Raw genomic sequence first — 23,427 nt, forward strand, 5'->3', positions numbered from 1 at the left:
GTTTACCTCGAGAGTTAGTCAGCGTTAAGTGTAGCAGTTTACCTCGAGAGTTAGTCAGCGTTAAGTGTAGCAGTTTACATCGAGAGTTAGTCAGCGTTAAGTGTAGCAGTTTACCTCGAGAGTCAATCAGCGTTAAGTGTAGCAGTTTACATCGAGAGTCAGTCAGCGTTAAGTGTAGCAGTTTACATCGAGAGTCAGTCAGCGTTAAGTGTAGCAGTTTACCTCGAGAGTTAGTCAGCGTTAAGTGTAGCAGTTTACCTCGAGAGTTAGTCAGCGTTAATTAAGTGTAGCAGTTTCCTCGAGAGTCAGTCAGCGTTAAGTGTAGCAGTTTACCTCGAGAGTCAGTCAGCGTTAAGTGTAGCAGTTTACCTCGAGAGTCAGTCAGCGTTAAGTGGAGCAGTTTACCTCGAGAGTCAATCAGCGTTAAGTGTAGCAGTTTACCTAGAGAGTCAATCTGCGTTAAGCGTAGAAGTTTACCTCGAGAGTCAATCAGCGTTAAGTGTAGCAGTTTACCTCGAGAGTCAGCGTTAAGTGTAGCAGTTTACCTCGAGAGTCAGTCAGCGTTAAGTGTAGCAGTTTACCTCGAGAGTGAATCAGCGTTAAGTGTAGCAGTTTACCTCGAGAGTCAATCAGCGTTAAGTGTAGCAGTTAACCTCGAGAGTCACTCAGCGTTAAGTGTAGCAGTTTACCTCGAGAGTCAATCTGCGTTAAGTGTAGCAGTTTACCTCGAGAGTCAATCTGCGTTAAGCGTGGAAGTTTACCTCGAGAGTCAATCAGCGTTAAGTGTAGCAGTTTACTTCGAGAGTCAGTCAGCGTTAAGTGTAGCAGTTTACCTCGAGAGTCAATCAGCGTTAAGTGTAGCAGTTTACCTCGAGAGTCAATCGGCGTTAAGTGTAGCAGTTTACCTCGAGAGTCAATCTGCGTTAAGTGTAGCAGTTTACCTCCGAGAGTCAATCTGCGTTAAGTGTAGCAGTTTACCTCGAGAGACAATCAGCGTTAAGTGTAGCAGTTTACCTCCGAGAGTCAATCAGCGTTAAGTGTAGCAGTTTACCTCGAGAGTCAATCTGCGTTAAGTGTAGCAGTTTATCTCGAGAGTCAATCAGCGTTAAGTGTAGCAGTTTACCTCGAGAGTCAATCAGCGTTAAGTGTAGCAGTTTACCTCGAGAGTCAATCTGCGTTAAGTGTAGCAGTTTACTTCGAGAGTCAGTCAGCGTTAAGTGTAGCAGTTAACCTCGAGAGTCAATCAGCGTTAAGTGTAGCAGTTTACCTCGAGAGTCAATCTGCGTTAAGTGTAGCAGTTTACCTCGAGAGTCAGTCAGCGTTAAGTGTAGCAGTTTACCTCGAGAGTCAATCAGCCTGAAGTGTAGCAGTCTACCTCGAGAGTCAATCAGCGTTAAGTGTAGCAGTTTACCTCGAGAGTCAATCAGCCTGAAGTGTAGCAGTCTACCTCGAGAGTCAATCAGCGTTAAGTGTAGCAGTCTACCTCGAGAGTCAATCAGCGTTAAGTGTAGCAGTTTACCTCGAGAGACAATCAGCGAATAAATAACAAAAAGGCACAATACCGTGACTGGAACGATACACAAATAACCCGCACATAAAAGAGAGAAGCTTACGACGACGTTTCGGTCCGACTTGGACCATTGACAAAGTCACACTGTCAATGGTCCAAGTCGGACCGAAACGTCGTCGTAAGCTTCTCTCTTTTATGTGCGGGTTATTTGTGTGTCAATCAGCGTTAAGTGTAGCAGTTTACCTCGAGAGTCAGTCAGCGTTAAGTGTAGCAGTTTACCTCGAGAGTCAATCGGCGTTAAGTGTAGCAGTTTACCTCGAGAGTCAATCAGCGTTAAGTGTAGCAGTTTACCTCGAGAGTCAATCAGCGTTAAGTGTACCAGTTTACCTCGAGAGTCAATCAGCGTTAAGTGTAGCAGTTTACCTCGAGAGTCAATCGGCGTTAAGCGTAGCAGTTTACCTCGAGAGTCAATCAGCCTGAAGTGTAGCAGTCTACCTCGAGAGTCAATCAGCGTTAAGTGTAGCAGTTTACCTCGAGAGTTAGTCAGCGTTCAGTGTAGCAGTTTACCTCGAGAGTCAATCTGCGTTAAGTGTAGCAGCTTACCTCTAGAGTCAATCAGCGTTAAGTGTAGCAGTTTACCTCGAGAGTCAGTCAGCGTTAAGTGTAGCAGTTTACCTCGAGAGTCTGTCAGCGTTAAGTGTAGCAGTTTACCTCGATATTCAATCAGCGTTAAGTGTAGCAGTTTACCTCGAGAATCAGTCAGCGTTAAGTGGAGCAGTTTACCTCGAGAGTCAATCAGCGTTAAGTGTAGCAGTTTACTTCGAGAGTCAGCGTTAAGTGTAGCAGTTTACCTCGAAAGTCTATAAGCGTTAAGTGTAGCAGTTTACCTCGAGAGTCAATCAGCGTTAAGTGTAGCAGTTTACTTCGAGAGTCAGCGTTAAGTGTAGCAGTTTACCTCGAGAGTCAATCTGCGTTAAGCGTGGAAGTTTACCTCGAGAGTCAATCAGCGTTAAGTGTAGCAGTTTACCTCTAGAGTCAATCAGCGTTAAGTGTAGCAGTTTACCTCGAGAGTCAGCATGAAGTGTAGCAGTTTACCTCGAGAGTCAATCAGCGTTAAGTGTAGCAGTTTACCTCGAGAGTCAATCAGCGTTAAGTGTAGCAGTTTACCTCGAGAGACAATCAGCGTTAAGTGTAGCAGTTTACCTCTAGAGTCAATCAGCGTTAAGTGTAGCAGTTTACCTCGAGAGTCAATCAGCGTTAAGTGTAGCAGTTTACCTCGAGAGTCAGGCAGCGTTAAGTGTAGCAGTTTACCTCGAGAGTCAATCAGCGTTAAGTGTAGCAGTTTACCTCGAGAGTCAATCAGCGTTAAGTGTAGCAGTTTACTTCGAGAGTCAGCGTTAAGTGGAGCAGTTTACCTCGAGAGTCAATCAGCGTTAAGTGTAGCAGTTTACCTCGAGAGTCAATCAGCGTTAAGTGTAGCAGTTTACCTCGAGAGTCAATCAGCGTTAAGTGTAGCAGTTTACCTCGAGAGTCAATCTGCGTTAAGTGTAGCAGTTTACCTCGAGAGTCAGTCAGCGTTAAGTGTAGCAGTTTACCTCGAGAGTCAATCTGCGTTAAGTGTAGCAGTTTACCTCGAGAGACAATCAGCGTTAAGTGTAGCAGTTTACCTCGAGAGACAATCAGCGTTAAGTGTAGCAGTTTACCTCGAGAGTCAATCTGCGTTAAGTGTAGCAGTTTACCTCGAGAGACAATCAGCGTTAAGTGTAGCAGTTTACCTCGAGAGTCAATCAGCGTTAAGTGTAGCAGTTTACCTCGAGAGTCAATCAGCGTTAAGTGTAGCAGTTTACCTCGAGAGTCAATCAGCGTTAAGTGTAGCAGTTTACCTCGAGAGTCAATCAGCGTTAAGTGTAGCAGTTTACCTCGAGAGTCAATCTGCGTTAAGTGTAGCAGTTTACCTCGAGAGTCAATCAGCGTTAAGTGTAGCAGTTTACCTCGAGAGTCAATCAGCGTTAAGTGTAGCAGTTTACCTCGAGAGTCAATCAGCGTTAAGTGTAGCAGTTTACCTCGAGAGTCAATCTGCGTTAAGTGTAGCAGTTTACCTCGAGAGTCAATCAGCGTTAAGTGTAGCAGTTTACCTCGAGAGTCAATCAGCGTTAAGTGTAGCAGTTTACCTCGAGAGTCAATCAGCGTTAAGTGTAGCAGTTTACCTCGAGAGTCAATCAGCGTTAAGTGTAGCAGTTTACCTCGAGAGTCAATCAGCGTTAAGTGTAGCAGTTTACCTCGAGAGTCAATCAGCGTTAAGTGTAGCAGTTTACCTCGAGAGTCAATCTGCGTTAAGTGTAGCAGTTTACCTCGAGAGTCAATCAGCGTTAAGTGTAGCAGTTTACCTCGAGAGTCAATCTGCGTTAAGTGTAGCAGTTTACCTCGAGAGTCAATCAGCGTTAAGTGTAGCAGTTTACCTCGAGAGTCAGTCAGCGTTAAGTGTAGCAGTTTACCTCGAGAGACAATCAGCGAATAAATAACAAAAAGGCACAATACCGTGACTGGAACGATACACAAATAACCCGCACATAAAAGAGAGAAGCTTACGACGACGTTTCGGTCCGACTTGGACCATTAACAAAGTCACACTGTCAATGGTCCAAGTCGGACCGAAACGTCGTCGTAAGCTTCTCTCTTTTATGTGCGGGTTATTTGTGTGTCAATCAGCGTTAAGTGTAGCAGTTTACCTCGAGAGTCAGTCAGCGTTAAGTGTAGCAGTTTACTTCGAGAGTCAATCAGCGTTAAGTGTAGCAGTTTACCTCGAGAGTCAGTCAGCGTTAAGTGTAGCAGTTTACCTCGAGAGTCAGTCAGCGTTAAATGTAGCAGTTTACCTCGAGAGTCAATCAGCGTTAAGTGTAGCAGTTTACCTCGAGAGTCAGTCAGCGTTAAATGTAGCAGTTTACCTCGAGAGTCAATCAGCGTTAAGTGTAGCAGTTTACCTCGAGAGTCAGTCAGCGTTAAGTGTAGCAGTTTACCTCGAGAGTCAATCAGCGTTAAGTGTAGCAGTTTACCTCGAGAGTCAATCAGCGTTAAATGTAGCAGTTTACCTCGAGAGTCAATCAGCGTTAAGTGTAGCAGTTTACCTCGAGAGTCAATCAGCGTTAAGTGTAGTAGTTTACCTCGAAAGTCAGTCAGCGTTAAGTGTAGCAGTTTACCTCGAGAGTCAATCGGCGTTAAGCGTAGCAGTTTACCTCGAGAGTCAGCGTGAAGTGTAGCAGTCTACCTCGAGAGTCAATCAGCGTTAAGTGTAGCAGTTTACCTCGAGAGTTAGTCAGCGTTAAGTGTAGCAGCTTACCTCGAGAGTCAATCAGCGTTAAGTGTAGCAGTTTACCTCGAGAGTCAATCAGCGTTAATTGTAGCAGTTTACCTCGAGAGTCAATCAGCGTTAAGTGTAGCAGTTTACCTCGAGAGTCAATCAGCGTTAAGTGTAGCAGTTTACCTCGAGAGTCAATCAGCGTTAAGTTTAGCAGTTTACTTCGAGAGTCAGCGTTAAGTGGAGCAGTTTACCTCGAGAGTCAATCAGCGTTAAGTGGAGCAGTTTACCTCGAGAGTCAATCAGCGTTAAGTGTAGCAGTTTACCTCGAGAGTCAATCAGCGTTAAGTGTAGCAGTTTACCTCGAGAGTCAATCAGCGTTAAGTGTAGCAGTTTACCTGTCCTCAGAATTTAGATTCCATGATGTTGGGGAATCCCGCCTACCAGTGAATATGCCCTCGTCTGCTACACCTGACGTTACTATATGAGTGCCAGGATCCTTTCTTCTGCTTCAGAATCTCCACGACTATGGTGCTCTTCGCACCTACTCCTAGGTTGAGGGACTGATTACCTCATCTTCTGTACATAGTTCTACTGTCTTCAAGTTATGTCCTAGAATTTGTATTGATAAAGCCACTGGATGGCGAAACGTCTACAATAAAGATACCCAGATGTTGCACATGTGTCTTAATCTCATCTTGTCGGTATTATATACCATTCGTACACATCTTCATACGGGAGGTTCCTTACACAGTAAATCATTTTAGTCATTCTTCTCTGTATGTTCTCTAATGAGTCTATGTCCATCTTGTGACGTCATACAGTCACTCGGCCTAATAGGGATCTTCTATATAAAGCACATGGATGGTACTATAATACGCTACACAACACATATAAGGGGATCAGCAACTATGCTGACAATTGGACTCTTCTTCTAGTGTAAACTGGATCGCCGGTTCGTCTGCGTTGAGCCTTGCCTGAAGATTCTGTACATCAAAATGTTTGGGAGTTATTACTAGGACGTCGTCCATGTAACGTAACCAAGTGACGCTTGAAGGGATGATGTTAGCAAAGTGTTCGGACTCTAAATGTTCCATGTATAAGTTGGCTAAGACGGTACTGATGGGGGACCCCATTTCCATGCCGTAGGTTTGTTTGAAGAGTGTTATTGAAAGAAAAGCAGTTGATATTAACACAGAGTTCAGTCAAGTCAACAAAATCTCCGGGAGGTAGAGGAAGATTAAGATTCTGATTGACTTTACGTCGTAGAACCTAGATGGCTTTAGTGGTAGGCACTTTTGTGAGGAGGGAAGTCACATCCAGACTGCTTAGTTTCTTGTTACAGATGGAGAGGTTTCGGATGCGGTTGAGAAGGTCGCCTGAATGTTTAAGATGAGCGGGGCTGATGGTCCCCAGAAGGCAGGGAAGATGTTTGGCAAGAACTCCGGCAAGTTTGTGTGGTGCACTGCCTATACCTGACGTGATTAGTCTGAGAGGAATATTATGTTTATGGGTCTTGGGTAAACCATACATGTGTGCTGGTTTAGGGTACGTACTGGTTACTACTTCTACCACTAGTATTGCACCTCACTCTGAGCCTATATATACCCTCTGTGTCCATGTACTGTTTGTAACGGCTTGACAAAGCTCCTGGAGAGCGAAACGTTGACACAATAAAAATGTCACATTAGTTGCACTTGTGTCTTTTTACTTTACATATTGTCGGTAATTCTACCAACTTTATTACAATATGTCTGTGCCTGTTGTTTATAGTGTGGCTATGTCTGTTGTTTATAGTGTGGTTCTGTCTGTTGTTTATAGTGTGGCTATGTCTGTTGTTTATAGTGTAGCTATGTCTGTTGTTTATAGTGTGGTTCTGTCTGTTGTTTATAGTGTGGCTATGTCTGTTGTTTATAGTGTGGCTATGTCTGTTGTTTATAGTGTGGGATGACCCCCGTGTGTAGAGTGTGGGATGACCCCCGTATCTAGGGTATGGGATGACCCCCGTGTCTAGGGTATGGGATGACCCCCGTGTCTAGGGTATGGGATGGCCCCTGTGTCTGGGGTATGGGATGACCCCCGTGTCTAGGGTATGGAATGACCCCCGTGTCTAGGGTATGGGATGACCCCCCGTGTCTACGCTCTCTCTATAGAATATTTAAGGCTCGTGAAAGGGTATTTTTGCAGTTCTTAATGAACACAGAGTTCCAAGAGTCTAGGTCTGGGGACAGAGTGCATAAGCATGTTGTCGATGAATTTTTCAAAGTCCATTGGAGTTAGGGTTATATCAGAAATTTGGCATAAACTGCTGAGGGCGCGCAATAGGGGTTTCTTGCAATTCTTGATGAACACGGAGTTCCATGAGTCTGGGCCTGGGGCAGAGTGCATGGCCATGTCATTTATTTCCTCTTCAAAGTTGACAAGATTTTGAGTCTCGTTCCTGAAGAACTGATTTGGATTGGCGATCTTTAGTCTGATTAATGATTTTGTTGTTGTCATCTGTATAAGTCCCATCTTGTTTAAGCCAGGTCCCGGTATTGGATGTGGTTTTTGCCTTGTTTTTGGCATATGACAAGAAATATTTTGGATTTCTTTCAGTTTCATTAATTGCTTATAGGTTCTTCTGTCTCCTGGATCCGTATGATTAATTTGACTTAGGTTTAATATTTTCTATTTCCCTGGTCAGTGTTTACTTCAATATTTCAGATAATTTAGTCCCCCTTGAAGTCAGTGGTTCTTCGTCTTCGTCTGTAGAAAAAGCGTGTCTCTTTCTAGTTTACATCTCTTCTTTTGCCTTAGGGGAATGCGCCTTGAGCATACTTCAACTGCCACAAAGTTGATCCTTTCAAGACACTGGATCAGATCCATGTTATTTAAGATATCATTACTATGATTTATTTGATCAGAGTTGATGTTATTGTTAAAGCTAAATTTGATGAAGACACACTCGTAACTGTATGCATTTTGCTGGTCAGGACTCGTGTCCATACAAGTTTGGACTTCGATTACGTTGTGATCCGAATTGTCTATGATAATGTTATGCTTCGTACCAGGTCATCATTATTTTTGAAAATAAGGTCGTGTGTTTTCCAGTCTTGTTGGCTCCACTGTTTGTTGGCTTTGGGTGAATTTATTACAAAGATTCAACATCTCAAATGTGTGAAAATTTTCATCCGAGCTGCCTCATGGGGTTGTCTCTGGTATAACATTATTTGCTACGTTCTTCCATTTTATGTCTTAAATTGAAATTACCAATCAGCAAGATAGTTGGGGCTGGGGTTGAGAGAGTTTCCAGACAGTTATCCAGTTTCAGTAGCTGTTCCTTGAACTATTTGGAAGTTGATCCTGGTGGCTTGTATACAACCACAATGACAAGGTTTTGGTTCTCAGTCATTACTGCCAAAACTTCAACTACATCATCTGCGATGCTTAGTAACTTTGTGATAATGACCGACTGTTAGATATAAGGATAACTTCTCCGCGTTTAAGTTCACTTAGTTTATTCACTGGTATTTTTGTTTTATTAGTTTGTACATGCACACAAACCCACCAGCATCACCACCAGCACCACTACCACCACTACTACCATCACTACTACCATCAGCACTTACTTATCTCTCCTGGTTCCACTACCACTTCCATGGGAACACACTGGAAGTAACACTCTGGTGGAGGTTCCAGTGACCACAACTTCCTGCCACGGATCTGAGCTTGCCAGGATGGGTTCCCAACATGATCGATCTGAAGAACACCAACACATAGCATTTAAAAATAGTAGCTAATGTTTTGTTAATGAACATATGAATGTGAAACTGAATCCTGTTAAAAAAATGGGCTCTGGTAGGATTGCTGATATTTTTTGTCATGTGAACACCTAAGATGACTGGGAAATATTTCTCATGTGAACACCTAAGATGATTGGGAAATCTTTCTCATGTGAACACCTAAGATGACTGGGAAATCTTTCTCATGTGAACACCTAAGATGACTGGGAAATCTTTCTCATGTGAACACCTAAGATGACTGGGAAATCTTTCTCATGTGAACACCTAAGATGACTGGGAAATCTTTCTCATGTGAACACCTAAGATGATGGATAAAGATTTCTGTCTCATGAACACCTAAAAGAAGACAGATAAATTTGTCTTATGAACACTTTTACCTGAGTCCTTAATAGTTCTTACTCCTGTAATATTTTCTTTCCAGCTTGTAGGATAATTAACAGATAATTAACACTATAGTATCGATACAAACATTAATTTAGGGATGGGGTCTACTCTTTTCGTAATTAACATAGATATAGATACCTAGTTTTGCAGTGCTTACAACCGACAGTTTCTGGGTTAAGATTTTGCTGGGATTTTTAACCCCGGAGGGTTAGCCACCCAGGATAACCCAAGAAAGTCAGTGCGTTATCGAGGAATTGTCTGTCTTATTTCTATTGTGGTCCTTCAGTCTTGTCCCCCAGGATGCATCCCACACCAGTCCACTGACACCCAGGTACCTACTTGCTTGCTAGGTGAACGGGGAAGCAGGTGTAAGGAAACACGCCCAGTGTTTCCGCCCTTGCCGGGGATCGAACCAGGGGCACTCAGTGTGTGAAGCAAGAGTGTTGCGTACCAGGCCACGGGCCACCCTGGCCATCAGGCAACCCTGAGCGAGGTGGGACATATGGGCAAGTCTTCTAATACCTTTTGTTATTGCCTGGATGTATGTGTATTGTTGTGGGTGGCATCCTGGATAAGAGGACCTAAGGATCACAGTGAAAATAAGCCACACTGATTGGTTTTCCTGGGTTATATTGGCTTTAAGGTATCCCGTAGCTGGGTTGGTAGCGCACTCAGCTCACACACTGAGGTCTGTGGGTAGATCCCCGGTACGGATGGAAACATTAGGACGTGTTTCCTTAAGGTACCTGCTGTCTATGTTCACCTAGCAGTAATATAGGTACCTGGGTGTTAAGTCGCCTTACACCTGCTGTCCATGCTCACCTAGCAGTAAAACAGGGACATGGGTGGTAGCCAACTAGTGTGGGTCGCATCCTGGGACAAAATTGTCTTAATTTGCAGGAAATACTCTGCATAACAAGGGGTTTTCTATATAATAGTATGTCATTAATGTTAGCTATGGTGTGTATACCTTGTACACAACGCTCTGCATACACGGGGCTTTTGGCATGTTACACTTAACCACTGTATTTCTTTATTATTATTATTATTATTATTATTATTATTATTATTATTATTAAAGATTCGCCGGTATTCTCCCGGCCCGGGCCTTTTCCAAGTGGTGGCCCGGCCTTGGCTCCCTGTCTAGGGAGTGTCTGAGACCTAAGTCTCCCATGGGAGGAGGCACAAGTACCTCCTCATCTTTGAGATCAACTGTCCCCAGGCCTAGCCACATTTCCCGCCCTCACGGGGCTCGTAGGGAGAAGCCTCTCTGGTCTGCCATGCCCGCCACACGGGAAAAAATGGGAATGGCAGTCATGTGAGCTGAAAGCTCTGGCTCAGGCATCTACCCTACCCTAGAAGAGCTAGGCATGGTGTCGATGTGTATTTTTTTTTTTTTGCCGGTATTCTTTGTACATCTATGTATCATGTCCAATTTAATAATAAATAAATAAAGATATATTATTATTATTATTATTATTATTATTATTATTATTATTATTATTATTATTATTATTATTATTACTGTAATATTATTAGTATTACTAACTCTCCTGTCTAATAATCCGAACAAAATCTTTTTCTTCAAATCTCACAGAAGATGGGACAAGGACTCCAGTGGAAACAAGCCACTTTAACTTTTTTTGGGTTATCGTGATAGGTAATTTACACTATGTATGATAACTGAACTTGTGTACCCATGCCTAAATAAACTTACTGACAACAAAGTCTCATTTAGACTCCATGATGAGGCCTCAATAAGGAAGTTCACAGCTGAGCTAGAGACTGTTGACTGGCCTACAGAATTCTCCAAGGCCAATGGTATTGATGACTGGACAGACATTTTTCTTAACAAATTACTTAGACTATACAACAAACATTGTCCCATAAAAACGAAACAGATCACAAACGGCTTGGTTGCCCATGGCTAACCAGCACCATTCTGAAATCCATTGACAAGAAACACCAATATGAAAAGCAATATAGACAGGGCTTAATACACAAAGATATTCTTAAACACTATTCATCAGTTCTCACCAAAGTAATAAAGAAAGCCAAACAACTGTACTACTCCAGTAGATTCACAGACACTAGAGGAGATATAAAAAAGACCTGGAAAACACTCTCTCAGATTCTAGGGACCCACAAACTGAAAAAAAACAAGAATATTGTCCTAACTAAACCTTATGAAACACCACTACATCCCACTGACACAGCTAACAAGATAAACGACTACTTCTCTACCATAGGATCTAATCTCGCCAATAAAATCCCACATACCAATGCCCATGCCGGGGACTACCTAGATGGGAATTTCCCAAATTCCTTCTATCTTGCACCGACTGAGCCCTAGGAAGTAACTGAGATTATAAAGTCACTTAAAAATAACTCGGGGAATCTGTCTCATGTCCCACCATTACTGTACAAGCGAGCGGCCCATGTCCTTTCACATGCTATTTCATTACTTTTTAACAAGTCACTAGAAACTAGCACCTTCCCGAAACTACTCAAGATGGCAAGGGTTACACCAGTACATAAAGGTGGTGACCCTACAGACTTAAACAACTCGAGGCCAATATCAAACTTACCATTGCTATCCAAAATCTTTGAGAAACTCGTGCACAGGAGACTATATTCATTTATAATGGCACAAAACATACTCAACCCCTGCCAATTTGGATTCAGGAAAAATAAAAGCACTAATGATGCAATAATAAAAATGCTAGACCTGCTTTACACAGCATTGGAAAATAAGGAATATCCACTAGGAATTTTTATTGACCTAAGAAAAGCTTTTGACACAGTAGACCACGACATTCTACTCCACAAACTTGACCATTACGGTATAAGAGGCCATGCGCTTGCTTATTTCAAATCTTACCTCACTAATAGGTATCAGTATGTCACCATTAAAGACACAGCATCAACAACACGGCCACTTGATACTGGAGTTCCACAGGGAAGTGTCCTTGGTCCCCTGCTCTTCCTCATATACATCAATGATCTTCCATACGTATCCCAACACCTGAAACCCATTCTCTTTGCTGACGACATGACTTATGTCATCTCTCACCCTAATCTTGCCATCCTCAACACCATTGTTAACGAGGAGCTGATCAAAATATCGACTTGGATGACAGCCAATAAACTTATGCTTAACACTGACAAAACCTACTATATTATGTTTGGTAGCAGAGCAGGAGATGCACAAATTAACATTAAGATCGACAACACTCTAATTACCAGACATAATGAGGGCAAATTCCTAGGCCTATACCTTGACAACAACCTGAATTTCAGCACCCATATCCAACACATAACCAAAAAAGTATCCAAAACGGTTGGGATCCTCTCCAAGATACGATACTACGTGCCGCAAAATGCCCTTCTCACACTATACCACTCACTTATTTATCCATACCTCACCTATGCTATTTGTGCTTGGGGATCAACTGCAGCAACACACCTAAAGCCAATAATAACCCAACAAAAAGCTGCAGTAAGAATAATCACTAAATCCCATCCCTGGCAACACACCCCCCCACTCTTCATAGATCTAAACTTACTCCCTGTTCAGTACATCCACACTACTGTGCAATCTTCATCTACAGGACCTTAAACTCCAATATCAACCTTGATCTAAAACGCTTTCTTGATAGTTGTCACAGAACCCACAGGCATAACACCAGACACAAACATCTCTACGACATTCCCCGTGTCCGACTAGACCTTTACAAAAATTCAATGTATGTCAAAGGCCCTAAAATCTGGAACACCCTACCTGAGAACTCTAGAACTGCAGACACATTCATCACCTTCAAAACTACCATTAGAAAACATCTTATCTCCCTGATACACCCCATCAATTAACTACACTGGTGGTTCACACTTACACTCACTCACCCATTTGACCATAAACAGAAATATTAATCTCAATCTTAAAATAATGAATCCTATGATACTCCAATACTGAAACTATGTACTGTGCCAAAACAAAAGCATTCACATTGCTAAACTCACAAACTAGTATTTAGTCACTTAGCCATAATACCAACTTACCTCATAATTTGTAATATTTTAAAATAAAGAATTAAACTAAGTCTGCCCGAAATGCCTAGCCATGCTAGGCGTTCTAGTGGTACACTCTGTAATCATTATTTAACTACATGTAAACCACGCAATAACCAAATTCTGTAAATTCAACATTGTAATCCTTATAGAGAATAAACTTTGAATTGAATTGAATTGAATTGACAATGTAAACATATTGGTGTATAGTTTATCCTCAAGTAAGTTTTCTGTGGAGGCAAAAACAAAAGTCACAGAAAATGGAAGATGGTAAAGGAATGAGACTGGGAGGATTATCATCACAGGAAAGCGCTAAACAAGCAGATAGTGGTCAGTACATCGCCTGGGAATCTGGGGGTAATCAGGTTTGATCTGAGGAAAGGGAGGGCTTCACTTGCATCAGAAGCCCTTCACCGGTATTAACGTATCCCAAGTGAAGGGTGGTGTGGGAGCAGGGGGAAACTAAAGCAAATTGAAATTCCCATTGTTTTTGTCGCTGCCTTTCTCCCACAAGCATTATGTTAGTGCATGAAGCTCTCCCCTGCTCACTAATTATTATTCAATAAATAGAGTGTTCAAATTTTTGTGTATGTATATATATATATATATATATATATATATATATATATATATATATATATATATATATATATATATATATATATATATATATATATATATGGCATGCTGCACTTTAAAAATTGTATTCCTTTGTGCTTCACTGTATCATGTTCAAATAAATAAATAAATATATATATATATATATATATATATATATATATATATATATATATATATATATATATATATATATATATATATATATACCTGGAGTTTACCTGGAGAGAGTTCCGGGGGTCAACGCCCCCGCGGCCCGGTCTGTGACCAGGCCTCCTGGTGGATCAGAGCCTGATCAACCAGGCTGTTACTGCTGGCTGCACGCAAACCAACGTACGAGCCACAGCCCGGCTGATCAGGAACCGACTTTAGGTGCTTGTCCAGTGCCAGCTTGAAGACTGCCAGGGGTTTGTTGGTAATCCCCCTTATGTATGCTGGGAGGCAGTTGAACAGTCTCGGGCCCCTGACACTTATTGTATGGTCTCTTAACGTGCTAGTGACACCCCTGCTTTTCATTGGGGGGATGTTGCATCGTCTGCCAAGTCTTTTGCTTTCGTAGTGAGTGATTTTCGTGTGCAAGTTCGGTACTAGTCCCTCTAGAATTTTCCAGGTGTATATAATCATGTATCTCTCCCGCCTGCGTTCCAGGTTCAGGAACCTCAAGCGCTCCCAGTAATTGAGGTGTTTTATCTCCCTTATGCGTGCCGTGAAGGTTCTCTGTACATTTTCTAGGTCAGCAATTTCACCTGCCTTGAAAGGTGCTGTTAGTGTGCAGCAATATTCCAGCCTAGATAGAACAAGTGACCTGAAGAGTGTCATCATAGGCTTGGCATTCCTCGTTTTGAAGGTTCTCATTATCCATCCTGTCATTTTTCTAGCAGATGCGATTTGATACAATGTTATGGTCCTTGAAGGTGAGATCCTCCGACATGATCACTCCCAGGTCTTTGACGTTGGTGTTTCGCTCTATTTTGTGGCCAGAATTTGTTTTGTACTCTGATGAAGATTTAATTTCCTCGTGTTTACCATATCTGAGTAATTGAAATTTCTCATCGTTGAACTTCATATTGTTTTCTGCAGCCCACTGAAAGATTTGGTTGATGTCCGCCTGGAGCCTTGCAATGTCTGCATTGGAAGACACTGTCATGCAGATTCGGGTGTCATCTGCAAAGGAAGACACGGTGCTGTGGCTGACATCCTTGTCTATGTCAGATATGAGGATGAGGAACAAGATGGGAGCGAGTACTGTGCCTTGTGGAACAGAGCTTTTCACCGTGCCTGCCTCAGACTTTACTCTGTTGACTACTACTCTCTGTGTTCTGTTAGTGAGGAAATTATAGATCCATCGACCGACTTTTCCTGTTATTCCTTTAGCACGCATTTTGTGCGCTATTACGCCATGATCACACTTGTCGAAGGCTTTTGCAAAGTCTGTATATATTACATCTGCATTCTTTTTTGTCTTCTAGTGCATCTAGGACCTTGTCGTAGTGATCCAATAGTTGAGACAGACAGGAGCGACCTGTTCTAAACCCATGTTGCCCTGGGTTGTGTAACTGATGGGTTTCTAGATGGGTGGTGATCTTGCGTCTTAGGACTCTTTCAAAGATTTTTATGATATGGGATGTTAGTGCTATCGGTCTGTAGTTCTTTGCTGTTGCTTTACTGCCCCTTTTGTGGAGTGGGGCTATGTCTGTTGTTTTTAGTAACTGTGGGACGACCCCCGTGTCCATGCTCCCTCTCCATAGGATGGTAAAGGCTCGTGATAGGGGCTTCTTGCAGTTCTTGATGAACACGGAGTTCCATGAGTCTGGCCCTGGGGCAGAGTGCATGGGCATGTCATTTATCGCCTGTTCGAAGTCATTTGGCGTCAGGATAACATCAGATAGGCTTGTGTTAACCAAATTCTGTGGCTCTTTCATAAAAAATTCATTTTGATCTTCGACTCTCAGTCTGGTTAGTGGCTTGCTAAAAACTGAATCATATTGGGACTTGAGTAGCTCACTCATTTCCTTGCTGTCATCTGTGTAGGACCCATCTTGTTTAAGTAAGGGCCTAATACTGGACGTTGTTCTCGACTTTGATTTGGCATAGGAGAAGAAATACTTTGGGTTTCTTTCGATTTCATTTATGGCTTTTAGTTCTTCCCGCGATTCCTGACTCCTATAAGATTCCTTTAGCTTAAGTTCGATGTTTGCTATTTCTCTGACGAGTGTCTCCCTATTTCTAACTGTACTTTTATATCAGGACAGCTTACCGGAGTTCGCTCCTGGAGTTTGTTTTATATTTATTGTTTGTGTTTATAAGGGCGCCTACAACCCCATCCGTTTACAGTCTGCTTTATTGTCCAACGAATCCGTTTGAAACCGGCCAAGGGTTCGACCAGTCGAGGGTTCGGTCCAGTCGAGGGTTCGGAGCCAGTCTGATCTGATCAGTGGGTCACTTATTTAAAACATACTGGTCGGTGATTTGGGCTAACACATGAAGGATCTACTGGAAAATTCTACCCGAGTAATATGTTATTTGATTGATACAAAAGTATAACTTGCGTGTTGAAGAAACCGGTGACTGCTGGGAACTCCTACAGTGACGAACGGTCGAGCCTCAACCCTTGTTTATCAATCGCTGTATCTAGCTTTTCTAGTTTTTCTTTTTGGCCTCCACCACAATAAATGCTATATTATCACTATAGTTGACTGGTGGAAATTTTGGAGGAGGGACGCTTTTTCTGTAGTAATAATTGCTTCTCGTTGTGTATATTGCGACCGCTGGTAACTACAGGTTATATGAAATTCACAGTAACGTCTGGTATTTCAAGAAAAAGAAACTAATGAAAGTCACTCCACTCCACTAAGTACCATTATAATACTGGTTAGTTGCTACTGTATATATATATATATATATATATATATATATATATATATATATATATATATATATATATATATATATATATATATATATATATATATATATATATATATATATATATATATGGGGAAGTGGAACAGAGTTCTTCCTCCATAAGCCATGCGTGTTGTAAGAGGCGACTAATATGTCGGGAGCAAGGGGCTAGTAACCCCTTCTCCTGTATAAATTACTAAATTTTAAAAGAGAAACTTTTGTTTTAATTTTTGGGCCACCTTGCCTCGGTGGGATACGTCCGGTTTGTTAATATATATATATATATATATATATATATATATATATATATATATATATATATATATATATATATATATATATATATATATATATATATATATATATTATAAATATATAAAATATCAGGTGAAATAATGTGACTTGTTACTGCTGGTGTTGTAACATAAGACTGCTGGCGCATGTAAACACTGGGAAGGGGATGAAAGGCTGTCACTGTCATTTTCATGCATGTGTTCGCCTGTTTGAGGTTGTGGGGGCTCGAGTCTCAGCTCCTGTCACCGTATGTTCTTGAGTTCATTACTAAGAGTGTATTTTGTGTAGTCTCTGGATGATTAGGAAGAAGACTTACTTTGGATTATCATCAGAGGATTATTAACCCAGGATAATCCAAGCGTGGCTTGTTTCCAATGTGGTCTTTTCTAGATCCTCTCTTGGGATGTGACCCTCATTAGTTGACTGACTGCTAGGTATTTATTTACTCATAGGTAACAACGTTAGAAGATGTAAGCAGACGGCCCTATGTCTCACCTCACCCAGGGTTCGACCACGGGTGCTTTCTATTACGAGCCAGACATGTTAATAGTATTGTAAAAAGCATTATAGTGAGAAAGGGTTACAAGTGTGGTGACTTAAAGACCAGTACTAGGGCCACTGTTTCTCTTGATATACCTTACAACCTGCCGATGAGACTCCTTGTTTGCCTCTGATAACAAACTAATCTGAAGATTAAGACTCAAATAGGATACAGAGGGTAAAAGAACACCTGGACATGCTTCAGGAGAGGTCCAACGACCGGTTACTCGATTTCAGTGCGAATATGTAGGTTATGCAAATTAGGGAGGGAGAGAAAAGACCAGAGGACGAGTACAGAGGTAAGAAACTTCACATATACATGTCGCCAGAGGTACACGTGTACAATATAACATGGACAGCATATGTGAGGTTAGCCAGTCTCAGAATTACCTTCAGGGACCCTAGCCAAAAATTCTTTAGAACACTATTTAACCCTTAAACTGTCCAAACGTAGATCTACGTTTTTTCAACATTTGATAGCATGTAAAAAAACAAGATCTTCTTTTCTTTTTTTACATTTGAAAAAGTGTAAAAAAACTTTGATCTGCGTTTTTTGTTATATTTGAAAATATGTAAAAAAAACATAGATCTACTTTTGGAGTGCTACGCATGTGAACGTAGATCTGCTTGGACAGTTTAAGGGTTAAGGCATATATTAGAGTACACAGCACCAGCATGGAGCCCACACCTGGTCTAGCATGTTCTGTAACTTTAGAAGGTCCAGTGTTTACACCAATATTAGTCCCAGAAGTGAGGATATTGTACCACTAGTGATAACTAAACTAAAACTGGCTAACTTAGAATAAAGACCACCGGGAGATATGTAGGTGAGACACAACCACGTCGTACAAGGTACTCCGAGGATCTGACATGGCGGATAGGAACAGTGGCGAGGGAAGGGGTCATAGACAGAAGTTCAGCAACACAGGTTAGCCACAGAAATATTAGGAAACATTTCTTCAGTCTCAGAATGGTAAATGGACTGATATAGAAGTGAAGAAGACAAACATCATACGCAGTTTCAGAAGTAGATATAATTAATCCCTGGACGCCAGAATATATGTGATAAAATTCCTGGAGGCAGAAATATATGTGATAGTTCTCTGGAGGCCAAAACAAATATGATTCATCCCTGAAGGCCAGAAATCAGTAAAAATGCGGTCGATAGGAATTAATATGAGCCAGGGGCACTGCCTCAACCCCTGCAAACGTAAATTGGTGAGCACACAGACAAATATTCGAGAAAAGAGTGTAGGTTGTGGTGCAGGTGGTGGTGATGGTGGTGCAGGTGGTAGTTGTGGTGCAGGTGGTGGTGGTGCAGGTGGTGGTGATGGTGGTGCAGGTGGTGGTTGTGGTGCAGGTGGTGATGGTGCAGGTGGTGGTGATGGTGGTGCAGGTGGTGGTGCAGGTGGTGGTGGCGCAGGTGGTGGTCGTGGTTGTGGTGCAGGTGGTGGTGGTGCAGGTGGTGGTGGTGCAGGTGGTGGTGCAGGTGGTGGTGGTTGTGGTGCAGGTGGTGATGCAGGTGGTGGTGCAGGTGGTGGTTGTGGTGCAGGTGATGGTAGTGCAGGTGGTGGTGCAGGTGGTGGTGGTGCAGGTTGTGGTGCAGGTGGTGGTGGTGCAGGTGGTGGTGGTGGTTGTGGTGCAGGTGGTTGTGGTGCAGGTGGTGGTGGTGATGGTGGTGCAGGTGGTGGTTGTGGTGCAGGTGGTGGTGCAGGTGGTGGTGGTGCAGGTGGTGGTGGCGCAGGTGGTGGTGCATATTGTGATGGTGCAGGTGGTGGTGCAGGTTGTGGTGCAGGTGGTGATGGTAGTGCAGGTGGTGGTGGTGCAGGTGGTGGTGCAGGTGGTAGTAGTGGTTGTGGTGCAGGTGGTGGTGGCGGTTGTGGTGCAGGTGGTGGTGGTGCATGTGGTGGTGCAGGTGGTGGTGGTGCAGGTGGTGGTGGTGGTGCAGGTGGTGGTGCAGGTGGTGGTGCAGGTGGTGGTGGTGCAGATGGTGGTGCAGGTGGTTGTAGTGCAGATGGTGGTGCAGGTAGTGGTGGTGCAGGTGGTGGTGCTGCAGGTGGTGCAGGTGATGGGAGAGATACTCAGCGTTACTGGCCACACCGTCAACAACATAATGTTCAAACACACATGACCTGCTCTGACATTTCTGTTTTCCGCTTCCCTACACACCACCTGCCTGCCTCTCTCTCTCTCTCTCTCTCTCTCTCTCTCTCTCTCTCTCTCTCTCTCTCTCTCTCTCTCTCTCTCTCTCTCTCTCTCTCTCTCTCTCTCTCTCTCTCTCTCTTTCTCTCTCTGTCAACTTGCTCCTTCACTCCCTCTATTTTCGTAACACCATTAAAATAGGGAGAGAGGGAGAGTAGCCTTGAGGGAGCAACCTGACGTTGTAAGAATTCTCTTGTTAAAGCCGATGATCCTTCACTGGTGTACATGTGTACACGGCTCTCTGTACACCAGGTACATTTCTACGGGTGGGCACACTGTGTGTGTGTGTGTGTGTGTTCACTTCTGTATGTGTATATTACTACTTGAGTGCACCTGTACTCAGCTCTTGTGTGTGCATTGTTCTCTCTCTCTCTCTCTCTCTCTCTCTCTCTCTCTCTCTCTCTCTCTCTCTCTCTCTCTCTCTCTCTCTCTCTCTCCAGTACATCTACAAAGTTGCTTCAGTTCCTTATTTTTTTATACACAAAGTTGATGGCAGTTTTAAAACCAAAAACTTAAGAGACGTTGTTGTGTCTCGATACTGTCTGTGAGGGAGATTACAAGATGTATTTGTTCACTGTTTATGTGGTGTGTGTAATCACCTAGTTGTGGTTGAATTGGTCGAGACATAGCTCCTGGCCCCGCCTCTTCACTGATCGCTACTAGGTCCTTTCTCTCCCTGCTCCATGAGCTTTATCATACTTCTTCTTAAAGCTATGTATAGATCCTGCCTCCACTACATCACTTCCCAAACTATTCCACTTTCTGACAACTCTGTGACTGAAGAAATACTTCCTAACATCCCTATGATTCATCTGAGTCTTCAGCTTTCAACTGTGTCCCCTTGTTGCTGTGTCCCATCTCTGGAACATCCTGTCTCTATCCACCTTGTCGATTCCTCTCAGTATTTTATATGTCGTTATCATATCCCCCTTAGCTCTCCTGTCCTTCCCTGTCGTCAGGTCGATTTCCCTTAAGCTTTCCTCGTAGGACATACCCCTTAGCTCCGGGACTAGTCTTGTTGCAAACATTTGCACTTTTTCTAGTTTCCTTACATGCTTGGCTAGGTGTGGGTTCGAAACAGGTGCTGCATACTCAAATATAGGCCCGACATACACGGTGTACAGGGTCCTGAACGATTCCTTACTGAGATGTCGGAATGCTGTTCTTAGGTTTGCTAGGCGACCATATGCTGTGTGTATGTGTGTACTCAGTTGTACTCACCTAATTGAGGTTGGAGGGGTCGAGTTCAAGCTCCTGGCCCCGCCTCTTCACTGGTCGCTATTAGGTCACTCTCCCTGAATCGTGACCTTTTTCATACCTCTGCTTAAAGCTATGTATGGATTCTGCCTCCACTACATCGCTTCCTAAACTATTCCACTTCCTGACTACTCTGTGGCTAAAGAAATACTTCCTAACATCCCTGTGATTCATCTGTGTCTTCAACTTCCAACTGTGTCCCCTTGTTGCTGTGTCCCATCTCTGGAACATCCTGTCTTTGTCCACCTTGTCAATTCCTCTCAGTATTTTGTATGTCGTTATCATGTCCCCCCTATCTCTCCTGTCCTCCAGTGTCGTCAGGTTGATTTCCCTTAACCTCTCCTCGTAGGACATACCTCTTAGCTCTTTGTGTGTGTGTGTGTGTGTGTGTTTGTGTGTGTGTGTGTGTGCGTGTGCGTGTGTGTGTGTGTGTGTGTGTGTGTGTACTCACCTAACTGTGCTCACCTAATTGTGGTTGCAGGAGTCGATACTCAGCTCTTGGCCCCGCCTCTTCACCGACCGCTACTAGGTCCTCTCTCCCTCTGCTCCATGAGCTTTATAATATCTCATCTTGAAACTATGTATAGTTCCTGCCTCCACTACATCGCTTGCCAGACTATTCCACTACCTAACTACTCTATGACTGAAGAAATACTTCCTAACATCCCTTTGACTCGTCTGAGTCTTCAACTTCCAATTGTGACCCCTTGTTTCTGTGTCCCATCTCTGGAACATCCTGTCTCTGTCCACCTTGTCTATTCCACGCAGTATTTTGTATGTCGTTATCATGTCTCCCCTGACCTCCTGTCCTCCAGTGTTGTCAGACCGATTTCCCTTAACCTTTCTTCAAAGTACATTCTCCTTAGCTCTGGAACTAGCCTTGTTGCAAACCTTTGCACTTTCTCTAATTTCTTGACGTGTTTGACCAGGTGTGGATTCCAAACTGGTGCTGCGTAGTCCAGTATGGGCCTGAACGATTCCTTACTGAGGTACCGGAACGCTATTCTCAGGTTTGCCAGGCGCCCGTATACCGCAGCAGTTAATGTGTGCTTCTGGCGATGTACTCGGTATTATACTCACTCCTAGATCTTTCTCCTTGAGTGAGGTTTGCAGCCTTTGGCCACCTTGCCTATACTCTGTCTGCGGTCTTCATTGCCCTCCTCCGATCTTCATGACTTTGCATTTGGCGGGGTTAAATTCTAGGAGCCAGTTTCTGGACCACGTGTCCAGCCTGTCCAGGCCTCTTTGTAGACCTGTCTGGTCCGCGTCTGATTTAATTCTCCTCATTAACTTCACCTCATCTGCAAACAGGGACACTTCTGAGTCTATCTCCTCCGTCATGTTCACATATGTGTGTGTGTCTGTGTGTGCGTGCGTGTGTGTGAGGAGGGGAGGAGAGTTAGTGGGGACAGAAATACCAGGAAAATAAATACGCCACAAGCCGGAAATAATTCCCAATATATAAGGTCACGAGAGGCCGGAACCTGACAGGAAGAGTTAAGAGGAGCAGGAAGGAGAGGTAGGAGAAGAAGTAGAGGCAAGAGGAAGAGCAGGAGGAAGAGATATGATGAGGAGGAGGAAAAAGAGAAGGAAGAAGAGTTGGCAGGAGGAGGAGGAGGAGGAAGAGGTAAGAGAATGAAGAACAGATGCAGAAGAAACAAGAGGTAGGTGGAAGTGGAGAAAGAGCAGGAGCAGGAGTCAGAGGAGTAGCAGGAGGAGGAGAGCAGTGTTGCCCAACACTGCTGAGTTATCACCAACACATTTCCGGACTGCTAACACACACCAAAATGATTTTTTAACCTTAAGGTCATGACTAGAGGACGAGGAGAGACGTACTGAAGACTTGCACAGGGGGTTTACCAGTAGACCCCTGGCTGTCTTTAAGACCCCTTGATTATCTTCAATTCCCCTGACTGCCTTCAGGACCCCTTGGCTGTCTTCAAGACCCCTGGCTGTCTTCAGGACCCCTTGGCTGTCTTCAAGACCCCTGGCTGTCTTCACAACCCCTGGGTGTCTTCAAAACCCCTGGGTGTCTTCAAAATCCCTGGGTGTCTTCAAAACCCCTAGCTGTCTTCAAAACCCCTGGCTGTCTTCAAAAACCCTGGCTGTCTTCAAAACCCCGGCTGTCTTCAAACCCCTGGCTGTCTTCAAAACCCCTGGCTGTCTTCAAAACCCCTGGCTGTCTTCAAAACCCCTGGCTGTCTTCAAGCCCCTGGCTGTCTTCAAGAGGGCGCTTGACAGACACCTAAAGTCAGTACTTGACCAGCATGGCTGTGGTTCCAACTTGGGTTTACGTGCGGCCAGCAGTAACAGCCTGGTTGATCAGTCCCGGATCCACCACGAGGCCAGGTCATGGACCGGGCCGCGGGGGCGTTGACCCCCGGAATACCCTCCAGGTAGACTTAGAGATGGACTGAGGACGAAAACTTGCAAGAAATAACAAGGCACAATACCGTGACTGGAACAACACACAAATAACCCGCACATGGGAGAAGGAAGATTACCACGACGTTTCGGTCCGACTTAGACCATTTACAAAGTCACACTAACTGCCTCCTCTCCTTTCTGTC

General features: G+C 43.5%; 1 protein-coding gene across 2 annotated transcripts in view; it reads right to left on the reverse strand.

The window, feature by feature from the left end:
- LOC128687682 (uncharacterized) overlaps positions 1-23,427 on the reverse strand; it is a 271,524-nt gene that overhangs the window by 24,765 nt on the left and 223,332 nt on the right. Inside the window, exon 5 of one of the 2 annotated variants that reach the window (XM_070083876.1) lies at positions 8,417-8,546. The exons of the other annotated variant lie outside the window; for it this stretch is intronic. Within the exon in view, the coding sequence (XP_069939977.1) occupies positions 8,417-8,546 (130 nt within the window). The remainder of the gene's footprint in view (positions 1-8,416; positions 8,547-23,427) is intronic. 2 annotated transcript variants of the gene reach the window in all.

The sequence above is a fragment of the Cherax quadricarinatus genome, chromosome 11, assembly GCF_038502225.1.
Source record: "Cherax quadricarinatus isolate ZL_2023a chromosome 11, ASM3850222v1, whole genome shotgun sequence".
In the NCBI taxonomy this organism is placed as follows: Eukaryota; Metazoa; Arthropoda; class Malacostraca; order Decapoda; family Parastacidae; genus Cherax; species Cherax quadricarinatus.